Source organism: Notolabrus celidotus, chromosome 5, assembly GCF_009762535.1.
Source record: "Notolabrus celidotus isolate fNotCel1 chromosome 5, fNotCel1.pri, whole genome shotgun sequence".
Taxonomy (NCBI): domain Eukaryota; kingdom Metazoa; phylum Chordata; class Actinopteri; order Labriformes; family Labridae; genus Notolabrus; species Notolabrus celidotus.
The window spans coordinates 38243060-38257683 of NC_048276.1; the positions used below are offsets into that span (position 1 = coordinate 38243060).

Genomic DNA, 14624 nt, shown 5'->3' on the forward strand with positions numbered 1-14624 from the left:
GTGATGCTTTGTGGCTAACTGGGGATAAATCCATGCAGCCAGCTTCCAACATCTTAGACACCACCTCAAAAAGAGCAAAGGCTGCTGTGACACTGAATCAGTGTTCCTGATAGATGAAGTGATTCACTTCCTGCAGTCTTTTTTATCATGTAGCATGTCTCCTTATCTCTTCTTTGAGCTAAATCATGGTGACTAAGAGTTACAAACTCGTCCCACATTTCCTTCTTGTGTTAAAACACACTTTCTGTCTGAAGATATCAGCAACATGGAGCCACCGAGCATATGAATCAAATTTTAAAATGTTTGCACAGCACTACTGACCTTCAGTGGTTTAATCAGACCTCAGCTTAGGTGACTGTTCATGCCCTTTGAATCCTTAAAGACTGATTTCACATTCAGTCTGAACTCTTCTTATTACCTGCTTTCACAGCTCCACACTTCACGTGGTCTGATCAATGGTTACAGCAGAGAGGATGCGGGTGAGCACTTTACCTGAAGCACTAAGGAGCAGGGCTTGTGTTTAGTGGGCCAGCTTACATTTTGAAACATTTGAGCTTAGGACAGAGAGCATCACTCCTCGGACAGAGAATCAATAATCACATAAGAGCTGCAGGAGCCGCACTGACCTACTATCAAAGAAACACGTGATGTTGAAGGCAGAGGTGGGTTGGATGGGGGGCAGGGAGCAGGACTGAAATAATGAAGGAGATGGTTTGGGTCACCTCCTCAGATGGTGGCATCATGAGGCAGGTGAGGCATTGCCACTCCGGGCCTCCTGTTGGAGCAGCGCTGCATTTGCGGCTCAAAGTGGCCGGCTGGCAGCAGGCCGAGCAGCTCCTTGGATGTGCCTGGCCACCTCCGGCTCCACCGGCGGCTACCGTAGCTGAGCCTGCGGGTTTGCCTCAGTGTGGGGCCTAACAGCACGGCTGTCTGAGGCCACATCGGGTCCGTGAAGCTAGAGATGCTGGACTCCTGAAAGGGGATACAGGACCTGTGCCTCAGTGGCTGTTTCCCTTGGTAGATGTGGGAACTTGTGAAGATGTCGGAGCCAAAGAAGGAGCTGAGCTTGCGTGGGCTGTGGTTGAGGGAGATGCGGCCCTCCAGTGATGGCCCCAGCAGGCTGAGGCTCGTTCTGTCCGTGAACGAGTCCGTTCGGTCTTCGTAGGCAAGGTCAGCGGGGGCCGAGCACTGCTGCAGGGGCCAGCCTCCGCGGTTCTTACCCCCGATGTCCGCAGCCTCACCACCCTCACGCTGTACCCTGACTGCCTCATCTTCCTCTTCCTCTTCCTCCTCCTGTTCCTCCTCTTCTGCCTCAGCTACCTCCTCCTCCTCCACCTCTCCCTCCACCACGCCCTCCTCCTCGTCCTCCGTGCTGGAGGGTGGGGGGCAGCGTGGATCTCGCATGAAGACCACTATGACAGTGATGTTATCACTGGAGCCTGCGTCACGGGCGGAGGCCACCAGCTTGTGGGCGACCATGGTGGTGTCTCCGCTGTTCTCCTGGAGGTGATCGCTGACCACCCGCACCGCCTCCTCTGAACTCACTGTGTCCCAGAAGCCATCGCAGGCCAGAATAAGGTAGTCCTCTGTGCCATCCAATGGGAAGATATCATGGTCTGCATCGCCGCAGATGTAGGGCTTATGTTCTGAGTCACCTGTCAACAAGGTAAGAGGTTAGCTTCATATCAGTGTTCATGGCGGTGTCACAGAATAGATTTACAGTCTGCAGTTTACCTATTGCTCTGGATACAGATAGACTGCCGTTAACCCTCCAAGTCCCAAACCAGATCACGCAGCCCCCCAGAGCCTCGATCCTCTGCTTCTCATCCTGCAGAAACAGGAAGTGCAGTTTGTGGTCATTTCACAGATAATCGTCACATGATGTGTAACAATCTCTTTCTTCCGTTCCCTTAATCAAACCCCTCGGTGCAGTCTACTTCCTGCTTCTGTTGTGCATTTAAAGTGACAGTAAACCAATCCTCAATCTTATGATAACAGAGAGCGATACACGTGAGCAGTGTTTGTTTGTGTGTAGGAGTGTTACCTCTCTGTCTGGTTTATGTGGTTTCATGAGCTCCACGACTTGTCCTTTCCTGACCAGGATGACCTGCGAGTCTCCCAGCCAGGCCACGTACAGCGTCCGACCACGCAGGAACGTCACCACACCTGTCGTGCCACAACGCAGGTGCTGCCAGACAGACACAGATCTTTGTTACAGCAGTCGACTGCAGCACTGCACCAACACGGCCTCATCCATGAACTGTGTAAAAGTCACGTCTAGTAATCGAGTTAGCTCACCTCCCGTGCCGCCTTCTTCACAAACCGTTCGTCTGTGACTTTGAAGGCTTTGCAGAGCGCCTCGATCGGGTCCTGGTTGAAGGATTCCTGTTGGACTAAGTTGACGTGGAGGTGGTTGGCGGCATAAATGGCAGCATCCACACCGCCATGACCATCAAACACAGCAAAGTAAGCCTGTTCCTCTTGATCCTGAGACACAAAACAAGTCCATCAGTCCTGCAGTTAAGAAACGCTGCTGGTGCAATAAACATCAAAACTCCCCTCAGGGCAGCTGCATGTTAGAAATCATATGTAACACATTAATTACATGAACACCAAATATCTTAGGTACTTAAAAATCAAAGACAATAAACATGATGAGGAAGACAAAGCTGACAACATTTCCCCACAGCCAAGAGGAGACGCTGTAACAGCCTGTTTCTACCTGAATGTTGAAGAGTGTGTTGAAATCAGGGATGATGACGTGCTTGTCTTCCATCTTGCGCCTCATGTTCTTGATGGCGTGTATCGATGTTTCGTAGTAGGGCTGCGGACGGCGGCGGAAAGGCAGCTCCTTCATCCAGAGGCAGCACATCTCAAAGAGTCTGTTGAACACCAGGCGGGCCAGCTTCACAGACTCCATCTCTAGAAAACACAGAGTCAGTCAGAGGTCTACAAGACAACAAAACCAGCTCAGTCTGGAGCTCGCTGCTGGAGTTTGTAGTCACGTCTTCAACAGTCCTCTCCTCCAGACATCCAGTGTGTCTGTATGAAAACACATTTCTGTATGGTTGTAGACAACATTTTAACTCTTAACTCTTAACTCTTAACTCGTAACCTGCCAATCCTCCTCTGACACGATGGATGAACTTTCTGCTTAGGGTAACAACGAAGAGAGGAAAACGCTCATATCAGTGTGAAGAGTCAAAGTTATCAGGCCCCTCTCCTTTAGATAGTCAGGGTCCAGGAGGCAGACACCCCCTCTACTTTTAAGAGTAGGCTTCAAACTTTCCTTTTTAATAAAGCTTATAGTTAGAGCTGGATCAGGCTTGGACCAGCTCTTAGTTATGCTGCTGTAGGCTTAGACTGCCGGGGGAACTGACACACTGGGATCATGTCTCACCCCCTTTCCCCCAACCCCCTCATCACTTTAAGTCTCCCTGTCCCATTAAAGTTACTAACCATAGACCTTTCTGGAGTCCCTGAGCTCCCTTGTCTCGTAGGTTCCTCTGAGCTGCCGTAGACGTCCTCCTGCTGTGGACGTTCCAGACTCCAGCTGATACGGACGTGCTGGACTCCAGCGGAAACAGCTACTACTACTCCTCTCATCACTATCACCGCTCCCTCTCTCTCTTATTCTCCTCTATCCCTCTTTCCAGACCCAACTCGGTCGAGGCAGATGTCTGTCTAACATGAGTCTGGTTCTGCTCAAGGTTTCTGCCTGTTAAAGGAAGTTTGTCCTCTCCACTGTAACTAGCTAAATACTGTGAGGTGCAATGCTCATGGTGGATTAAGGTGGGGTCAGACTGAGTCTTATCCTGTCTTGGTGTTGGGTCTCTGTTCATAATTTGACATAGAGTGGTCTAGACCTGCTCTGTTTGTAAAAGAGTCTTGAGATAACGCTTGTTGTGATTTGGCGCTATACAAATAAAGATTGTCGTTGCAGGTGTATATTTTATATGTTTCATATATGTATGTATGCATGTATGTATGTGTGTGTGTGTGTGTGTGTGTGTGTGTGTGTGTGTGTGTGTGTGTGTGTGTGTGTGTGTGTGTGTGTGTGTGTGTGTGTGGGTGGATGGATGGATGGATGGATGGATGGATGGATGGATGGATGGATGGATGGATGGATGGATGTATAGCACTACTGTGTGTCTAGTGTGTGTTTGGTTGGAGGACTCTGTTTACAGAGATGTAATGGAGTTACTTGAAGAGATTTAATGAGATATTTCTGCTGCGTCAAAATCAGAAATGTGAAAAGTCTCCTCTTCCCCTCCGACGGTTCAGTCCCTGTGGACTCTAACCAGCAGGGAGCCGTCATACTTCTCCAGAAAGGCAGATGTCATGGAGAGAAAGTGGAACAGAGGCAAGCCCAGAAGTGGCTTCCACTCTCTGTTATAACAAAGAGATAGAAGTGTGTGTGTGTGTGTGTGTGTGTGTGTGTGTGTGTGTGTGTGTGTGTGTGTGTGTGTGTGTGTGTGTGTGTTTGTGTGTGTGTGTGTGTGTGTGTGTGTGTGTGTGTATACATGATCTTGACCCACTAATGTTAGCTTCAGGTATAATAGTGGTTCAGCTTCCTCCCTGTGTTGTCCTGACTCTAGTATCTGTGAGGTTGAGACAGTCAGCACTCAGTTTCCTCACTTCACCTTAAAGAACATCAGACGCCGAACTTCACTGTGAGTATAAACCGTTCAGCCAGCCCCATCCCCCCCTCTCGCTCCAAAGCAAGATGCTTCAGCACTGCATCTGTGATGGAGGACTACCCATAACACCTTGCAAACAGCAGGAGAAATAAAAGGAACAGTGGAGTGCAGCGAGGCAGCATCAAACAGGATGTGATCAGCTGTTACACAACACAAGGAGCTCGTACTTTGAGAGGGCAAACAAGGCGAGAACTGTTTGAGCCTCAATGCAAGTCCATCAAAATTAAAACACGTTGCACAACAACATGATTTATTCACCACATGTTTCTTATTTGATGCTGAAGAGTCCATTGATTCAGCAGAGATGGCGTCAGGTCATCATGATCAGTATAAGTCAAGTCAAGCAGATTCATTATCTATCCCTCTCTGTGTGGGGGGGTTGTAAGTCATGTTTGACTCACTGTACAGGATCATATTTATATCTCTGTGTGTTGAGATCTGAAGAATGGACTTAAAACAATGATGTGTTTCAACAAAAGTGACACACACAGTTTTTACTATACATATAACTCAGAATAAAAGTAATGATCTGATGTGTGGCTCCCCATAGAATATAGACTATAATTTAAAATCCTTCTTCTGACCTACAAAGCTCTAAATGATCAGACACCTTCATATCTTAAAGAGCTCATAGTGCCCTATTACTCCTCTAGAACTCTACGCTCCCAACATGCAGGCCTGCTGGTCCTACCTAAAGTCTCTAAAAGTAGTATGGGAGGTAGAACCTTCAGTTATCAGGCCCCTCTCCTTTGGAATCATCTACCAGTCAGGGTCCGGGAGGCAGACACCCTCTCTACTTTTAAGAGTAGGCTTCAAACTTTCCTTTTTGATAAAGCTTATAGTTAGAGCTGGATCAGGCTTGGACCAGCTCTTAGTTATGCTGCTATAGGCTTAGACTAACACACTGGGATCCTATCTCACCCCCTCATCTCTTACTTAAACTCTCCCTGTCCCATTAAAGTTACTAACCATAGACCTTTCTGGAGTCCCTGAGCTCCCTTGTCTCGTAGGTTCCTCTGAGCTGCTGTAGAAGTCCTCCTGCTGTGGACGTTCCAGACTCCAGCAGCAACAGCTGCTACTATTCGTCTCATCACTATCACCGCTCCCTCTCTCTCTTATTCTCCTCTGTTAAAGGAAGTTTGTCCTCTCCACTGTAACTAGCTAAATACTGCGAGGTGCAATACTCATGGTGGATTAAGGTGGGGTCAGACTGAGTCTTATCCTGTCTTGGTGTTGGGTCTCTGTTCATAATTTGACATAGAGTGGTCTAGACCTGCTCTGTTTGTAAAAGAGGCCTGAGATAACGTTTGTTGTGATTTGGCGCTATACAAATAAAGATTGATTGATTGAATGTGTGTTTTGGTTAGCGGATGTGACGTCAGTTCTGCAGCTCCACGAATCAGCCACGTTCTTTCTCCTCTGTATGTTGTTTTTGTATTTCATTAAGAGGAGCTTTTGTCTGCTTTTTGTTTGTTTTGTTATGTTGTATTTTGTGTTGGTCTGAATGATTGTATATGTGTTGGACCCCAGGAAGAATAGCCGATGATTATGCTTGTGCTAATGGGGATCCTAATGAAGAAAGATCACTTCTGCCCATCGAGGCGGTGTTATAGCTTCACTTCTCACTATCTGAGGGGCACCAAGGTGTGTTGTACATTTAATAAACAGCCTATGATTTGAACATTGATAGTTGTTTACATGTCGTACTTTTACATGATCAAAGTTTTTAATTTTTCAAACATTTACACATTTATGGTTTCAGTAAAGTTGGTCAACTTTGCAAAAAACAAATAAAAGAAGGTCAGTTCCCATAATTTGCAAACTCTCTCTGTCATACATGAATGATAATGAGAAAGATGAGATGCTACATATGCTTTCTTATTTTGTAAATATAAAGTGGTTCAGTTCTATTTAAGTAAAACACCTGCCAGACTTTGAGCTCTCAGGTGTGCGCTCATCCTGACAGCGTCTCATACCTTTTATTGTCAGCTATTCATCATAGCGTCATGCTAGTACATTAAAATAAACACCAGAATAATCCTTATATATGAAAATCTACTTTGCAGTAGACCTGAATCTGGTTTTAACTTTGGCGCATTTAAAAGAAGATATGAAAGTATAGCTGTAATGCCAGGCTGGTTACACACAGCCTGGTGACCATTTCACTGAACCTCGGCTGGTCCTCAGGAGATAAAGCTCCAGTGTTTCTGAGCTTTTAGCTGTGAGTGTGTTTGTGAGTGGACTTCCTGCCCTCTAGCGGTCAAACACCACTTCATGCAGCTTTGCGGGGGAGAACTGGGACAAATCCCTGGTGGTTTTATGGCTGTGTGTGTGTGTGTGTGTGTGTGTGTGTGGGATGGAGTGAGTGAGAGAGAGACCTAATTTGTCTGAGCCTCTATATATACATATATATATATATATGTATGTATGTGTGTGTGTGTGTGTGAGAGAGAGAGCGAGAGCAGTCTCATGGGCTCCCCGGGGACTCACGTGGTAGTGGGTCAGCTCCATCTTCCACAGTCTTGTTGAGGTGGTGGATGGAGAGGTCCGTCTGCAGGAGGCTGTCTGCGGTGGCTCTGGCGAGAGCAGCAGCCAGGGAGCAAGGGCAGTTACTGTGGAGAGGAGACACCACACTGTTATGAATGGTACACAGAGACGACATCACACCACGGTTTCTCTCCTCTGTGGAGATCCATGAGGTCTTTGTTTCACCGGTTTGTTGGACTGCCACATACACACAGATTTAATAAATCCATAAAAGTAGTATGGGAGGTAGAGCCTTCAGTTATCAGGCCCCTCTCCTTTGGAATCATCTACCAGTCAGGGTCCGGGAGGCAGACACCCTCTCTACTTTTAAGAGTAGGCTTCAAACTTTCCTTTTTGATAAAGCTTATAGTTAGAGCTGGATCAGGCTTGGACCAGCTCTTAGTTATGCTGCTATAGGCTTAGACTGAGACACTGGGATCCTGTCTTTCCCTCTCTCTCCTCTCTCTGCCTGTCTCTCACTTTAACTCTCCCTGTCCCATTAAAGTTACTAACCATAGACCTTTCTGGAGTCCCTGAGCTCCCTTGTCTCGTAGGTTCCTCTGGATCTCTGCTGTAGATTCCTTCCTTCCTTCCTTCCTTCCTTCCTTCCTTCCTTCCTTCCTTCCTTCCTTCCTTCCTTCCTTCCTTCCTTCCTTCCTTCCTTCCTTCCTTCCTTCCTTCCTTCCTTCCTTCCTACCTACATTCTTTCTTTCCTTCCTTCCTTCCTGCTTTCTTTCCTTCTTTCTTTCATTCCTTCCTTTTTTTTCGTTCCTTCTCTCCTTCCTTCTTTCTTTCTTTCTCTCTTTGTTCTTTCCATGCTGCTTCATCCTTTATGTCTCCTTTTCTCAACCTGTCCTTTCCTTCTGTCTTTCCTTCCCCATTTATCCTCCTCTTTTTCTTTCTTCTCCTCTCCCTCTCTTCTCTCTTTTCTTAGACCTTTCTGGAGTCCATGAGCTCCCTTGTCTCGTAGGTTCCTCTGGATCTCTGCTGCTGTGGACGTGCCAGACTCCAGCTGCTACAACTACTACTATCCGTCTCCCCACTATCATCTCTCTCTCTCTTCATCTCCCTCTATCCCTCTCTCCAACTCAGTCTCAGCAGATGTGTGTCTAACATGAGTCTGGTCCTGCTGGAGGTTTCTGCCTGTTAAAGGAAGTTTGTCCTTGCCACTGTATTTATTTTTTATTTTTTTATTTAACCTTTATTTAACCAGATAAAAGACCCATTGAGATCGAGACCTCTTTCGCAAGGGTGACCTGGCCAAGAGAGGCAGCAACATACGTCATAGTAAACAAAACAGACAGATAACAACGACAACAAACATTAAAATATAAAATACAAGCAATTTGATCAAATAAAGTGCAGAAGTTATTTTACAGTAACAATTTAAGAACACAGGCACTGCTTGAAGGATTTCCGTTGTCGTTTTCTTAAGATAGAGCGGAAAGCTTCCAATGAAACAAATGCTGACAGCTTCAGTTCAGATAGGAGGGCATTCCAAGCAGAGGGGGCAGAGAAACTGAATGCTTTTTTTCCCGTTTCAGTTCGAACACGAGGAGTAGAAAGATGCAAAATGTCATTTGATCGTAGGGCATAACGGCTTCCAGTTCTCTGGAGAAAAGTGCATCAATAAGTAGGAGCCAAGCCAAGAAGAGCCTTATAAACCAGAGTCATCCAGTGTGTATATCTCCTTACATTTAAGGAAGGCATGCCAGCTTTAGCGTACAATTCGCAGTGGTGGGTGAGGCGGCTACAACCAGTGATAAACCTCAGAGCACAGTGGTAGACCGGAGCCAAGGTCTGTAGGCAGCTGGATGAAGCACACATATACACAACATCGCCATAATCAAGTACAGGCAAGAAAGTAGCTGTAACTTGCTAAATGCTTCAAAGTGCTCTGCTCATGGTGGATTAAGATAGAGTATGGTCTAGACCTGCTCTGTCTGGAAAGAGTCTGAGGAGAACGTCTGTTAGGATGTGGTGCTATATAAATAAAGATTGATTGGATCTTCTGAGGAACATGAATACATGGATCAAATCTAATGCATTAGCTGTGAAGGTATTTCAGTCTGGTGCGAAGTCGTGAACTGATTGAACTAAATAATAGTCACAAGAGGTTCAGAGGAAAAAAGAACTGGATATAAGAGTAAGTTAAGATTCACAAAACATTGATTGAAGAAAATATTCTATTCCTCTGAATCAAAGAAAAATTTAAGTCAACGTTAAAGCACGACACATGAAGCGTTTTCACTGCTCAGGACTGTGTTCAGGACTTCCTGTTCAGCAGCTGATCTCCTGTCAGCTGGAGCGAGCTGCTGCCAGTGCCCACTTGAAGAATGTTAAACTGATCTAACAGCTCTGTTTGAGTGCAGCGGTACATTGCTACATCTGGACAGAACTCTGTGTGCCAGAGGAGGAGGAGGAGGAGGAGGAGGAGGAGGAGGAGGAGGAGGAGGAGGAGGAGAGTCTCTTCTTAAGGTTAGCGACAGCGCTGGGGAGGAGGAGGGAGAGTAAAAAAGAGGAAGGGGGGTCATTTGAAGGACTGAAAGCTTGCTGGTATGTGAGTCACCAACATAACTAGGTCACCTCCAGATGCAGGTAACCATGGTAACCCAACTTCTGGATGTTCTCCCTCACATTCAGATGAAGTTAGAAAATGAAGCCTGAGCTGATGTTGGCGCCTTTATTGAAGAGCGAGGGCCACGTCTCGCCTCACTGTGGCCATGAAAGCTTCTAAAAGAACTGTTACATTATTTATTCATGTGTTCACAGGTCAAACATGGAAACCTGCAGCCTCGCATGCTTTATACTCTTCATTCATTCATTCATTCATTCATATATCAGATAGGTTAAAACGTCAGACTAATGTGGGGGTTGAATTAAGGCACATTGCTTATTCATGAAATATTTCAAAGATGGATTGATTTGGATGTCAGCAGGCCATTTTGACCTTCCGAATTATGAGGTTTGAATATCTTCTCATTTTGGAGGAATTCGTTATCTTTATTTTCGTTGTTTTGTCAGTCGATTAAGTCCATTTACGGTGTCGTCCACATCATGTGCTGCTCAGCCTCCTTTACTCTCACCATTAATCCCTCCATGGTTGCCTTCACTCCGTCTATGGAAGTTTGGAGTTCTGCAGTTTTCTAATCGATTTTCTGTGATAGCGTTTTGTTACCTTCATGTATTTTCCTGATTAGTACAGCGACCATACTGTTGGGATTTTCAGTTTTGGAAACAGATGGGTTAGCGTCTTCCATGGCGGCCTTGTGGACACTAGTGTTAGCCGCAGCAATACCAGCGAGATGGTCCTCGTCACCTTGGCAATTATTTTTTGCCTCTGGTTTGTTTTTTTAGTCGACGGTCCATCCTCCATCTGGTGTCCCAGCTCTTTAGATAAAACTAATCAAAAGTCCAATATAGCGTTGATTTAGATTGGATGATAGAATGTTTTCGGAGAGCTCAGCTCGTTCACGTCTGCTCAGCTCGCGTTGTTTTCCCGGTGTTGAATATCCTCTCATTATGACTCAACCAATGGAAGCTGATCTTCTTATGTCAGCCCTAAAACCTTTAGACTTGAAGCTCCTGAGAGGGACTGAGGGTTTGTGTTGAATTTGGCGCTCCCTGTGGTCAAAGCAGTACCTCTTATCCTTTACATCAGTTAGTGGCGTTTTCCAACATACACCTCATCCTCCTGTCTCATAAAGACTCAGAGTCATCTCTATTGGGGAAACACCTGACAACTGCCCATAGACTGTATAAATAATAGACCTAGATATTGGTAATTCTGAACTTTGATATACTTGTGCATCGATGTGTCCGTGATGCACAGAAATACTTCACCGAAACACTTGAGGGCAGTGTGGTCTCTCTGATAGTCGAGTCGCCAGCTTCCCCGGCCCTGCTACGATCTCTGCTTGCTTTTACGCAGGGATTCTGAACATATTGTGTAAAACACAGCTGTACATCCACTAAGTACGTAGGTCTCTGAGTAGAATTTAGAATGAGCCATAAGGAGCAGATCACTTTCCATAAAGGCCGCAATCTTGCACCTCCATGTTTCTACAGCAAGACAGAGGGGACAAACTGAGTAACATACAGGTTTTTGTAAAGAGTGCAAAATGAACCCAGTGGAAAACAAAAAAAAGAAGGGGAGAGCTTGTTGTGTGCAAAATAAATTGTAATGTTGAGAAGTTTTTGCATCTGATAAGGAGGACCCCCTGACGCATCCCTTTAGAGAGGCTTCGGACACGTTCAACTGGGGAAGGCCCTGGGGTAGACTCAGAACTTGCTGGAGGGATTACATATCCCACCTGGTCTGGGATGCTTGGTCGATCTGCTTGGAAGCAGAAGTAAATGGTTGGTTGGTTGGATGTATGGATGGATGTATGTATGGATGTATGGATGGATGTATGTATGGATGTATGTATGGATGTATGGATGGATGGATGGATGGATGGATGGATGGATGGATGGATGGATGGATGGATGGATGGATGGATAAGTTTTTGCTGGTAAAAATTTGACAAATGAAGGATGATGCTTATCATTCATCACAGGAGCTTCTTGTCCTCGAAGGCCACCATCAGGAGGATCGAGCAGGGGAGCTTTTCATTTAAGAATCTGAGGGCTAGATATCGCTACGTCTTCTGATTTCTACAGACTGTACCTTTAATTGGCGTTTTAACTCTTTTCAGACAAACCCATATTTCTTAACAAGAGTTCCTTTTATTGCTTCACAATGAAATAATCTCATAGATCTGCCCGGTGAAAACACGGCGTGCTGGTTCTTATTACTTTAAATGCAATAATGCAGCAGATTAATCCTGGAGGATAAACTCAATAATGAAGCAGTTAGTACGACGTTTCACAGTTATAGCCGCTGCTCTGTATTTAATTTAACCAAACAAATGAACAGGGATTGGCTGAGTGCAACACGGGGACATATTGAACACTTAAATACTGAGTGCTAAGTGCTAAAGGCCTCTGTGGGTCTTATGTGAAATGAGATGAGTTTAATCAATTAAAAGCCGAACCATCAGCAGCCGGCTTCATCGTCTTTAATGAACACAGCTCTCCTCTTACCCACACGCCCACACTGGGTCAGATTCTTGGATGATATGAACGTTGATCATTTGTAAAAATGTGGACAGACGCTGACACATGTCTGACAGATATGAGAGGAGATGTTTGCCTTAAAATCCATGACTGCTCTTAATAAACAGATTTCAGATTTTAATTTGTTGGTGGAGAAACAGATTATTCATTCGTTCAATCATCCTCTGAGCTTCTTCATGGGAAGGCAATAATAAAAGAAGAGAACAAATGCTACACTTCCCACATTGACTTATTCCCAGTCAGGACAGTAACACTCAAAGGGCCTGATCTACTAAGATCCCAAATAACGAGCGCTAATTTGCGTGTGCAAATAATCATTTTGCACGTGTTATTTCTGGGTGTGTTACGGGTGATCTACTAAGACTGCGTGCGCAAATGATAACGAGTGCAAAAGTGGTGTGGACCGCCCTTTAATGAGCATTTTGCGTGTGCTATCGGCTGTCACCATGGAGAGTTTGAGAGAACAGAGTGGTCTTAAGTGATAAATGAAGTTTGAAGTCATGGAGTTGAAGGTCTTTTTGGAGGAGGGAAATAAACACATCGGTGAACTCCAGCAAAGGTGAATGCTGTGAGAAAAAACAGAAGATCTGCTGATGAAATAAACACATCTACTCTTCTCCAAAACATAATCAGTGTTTTGATGGAGTTTAGAGAGCGATTTGATGAGGCCTGTCCCTGCTTTTATTTTTTACTCTTCCCGTCAACGTTGCACCTTCTGAGTGCTCATTCTCCAAGTTAAAACTAACTAAAAACCCCTTGAGGAGCACGGTGGGACAGAATAGACTGAGTGGACATGTCATGTTATCTATTGAGAATGACAGATCAAAGAAAATGGACATACAGTGCATCGTGGACAAGTCCGCGGAGCTTAAGGCTCCTTCAAACAGTGGTGAGTAGGCCGAGTACTTCATGTTGATTTTGTGTTTGTATGTGAAGATGTGGGCCGCTGTGCCAATTTTACTAAACTTTATATCTGTTGATACAGTGACCTACTGTGCTCTCATTATATGAAAAAGTTAAAGTGGGTGTCAGAATGACGCGGTCGCTATCCGTGGTGCTGAACTGCTTTGAATTTGTGTTGTTTTATTTATTTATTTGTGTTGTTCTCTTGGTTTGTTAGACTTCGTGTCTGTTTGATTGACTTCAAAATGACATAAACTGTGTGTAAAAACTGTAGTAATGCTTGTAAGCCCCGCTGTTGTGGGCATGTTGTAAAGTTATGATGAGCTTTACAGTGACCGCAGCCATGTGTGCGTAACGCTGTGCCAGTTTGCACCTGCCTTTCAAACGTGCTAAATATAGACATAAAAATACCGCTCGTTATCTGCTTCAGGTTTGATAGATCACATTGAGTGTGCTAAATGATTACATTTGCATCTCCTCCTCCAAGTATTTTGCGCGTTCTGATGATCTGCATGTATTCTGCATATTCATGAAGGCAAACACGCTAAATGAATAGCGAGTGCTATTTTGCTCATTTGACAGACGCAATCCTCGGTGCTCCCGGTTAGTAAATCTGCTTTGCGCGTGCTATCAAGTTTGCACGTGTTTTTATACACGCAAACCTTTAGTAGATCGGGCCCAAAGAGCACAGAATCAGAAGTTATAATCAGTGCCCTTCAAAATAAAACTCTCCTATGAGGAGAAACAACCTGAAATTAAAGCAGATATGAGCCACGAAAACAAACAAGACAATCAGGAAGGAGTTTACTTCCATGTACTTATTCTATGTGTTGTGAACCCCACCATGAGGAAGATGTTATACAGTATGGGAAGATTTACAGCACATTATCAATTCAGCCTTTCCCATGGAAAACATCTTTGTGAGCTGCATGTTAGACATTTAAAATACAGCAGAGTTATATTTTTCTGTCTGAAAGCTCTAAGCACACATGTACTGGATCAACAAACAGATAAATGATCCGACTTTGTCCTCAGGGGGCGCCAAAATCCACACATACCCTAAAGTAGCTCACAGAAGCTTTAAGTTCAGAAAATCTACTTCATCAAACATCGTTCACACTGTAACTGTATTTCTCTTACATTAAAACAAGCCGTTTAATAATACATTTCCATTAACCCAGGGCTAATGTGTTCATTTGACCCACTGTTGATTACACTTTAAATATCAGTGTTGGGGTCACTTATCCATAATTTCACTTAAAGCATGTTTTCATTTTGATTTCTTTAGGGGGTTATTAACCCAAGCTTAATGTGGCTCTTTGATCCACCATTCATTTCATTATTTTATTTATCTGCCAAAAACTCAGCTCAGATGAT

The 14624-nt window shown here is 44.8% G+C and overlaps 1 protein-coding gene across 1 annotated transcript in view; it reads right to left on the reverse strand.

Moving 5' to 3' along the window:
- Positions 1–726: 726 nt before the first annotated feature.
- Positions 727–14624, reverse strand: part of ppm1e (protein phosphatase, Mg2+/Mn2+ dependent, 1E) — a 61596-nt gene continuing 47698 nt past the window's right edge. Inside the window, exons 3-8 of the mRNA XM_034683660.1 lie at positions 7191–7312; positions 2723–2922; positions 2299–2487; positions 2045–2188; positions 1735–1828; positions 727–1655 (exon numbers count right to left, since the gene is read on the reverse strand). Coding sequence (XP_034539551.1) covers positions 727–1655; positions 1735–1828; positions 2045–2188; positions 2299–2487; positions 2723–2922; positions 7191–7312 — 1678 coding nt within the window. The remainder of the gene's footprint in view (positions 1656–1734; positions 1829–2044; positions 2189–2298; positions 2488–2722; positions 2923–7190; positions 7313–14624) is intronic.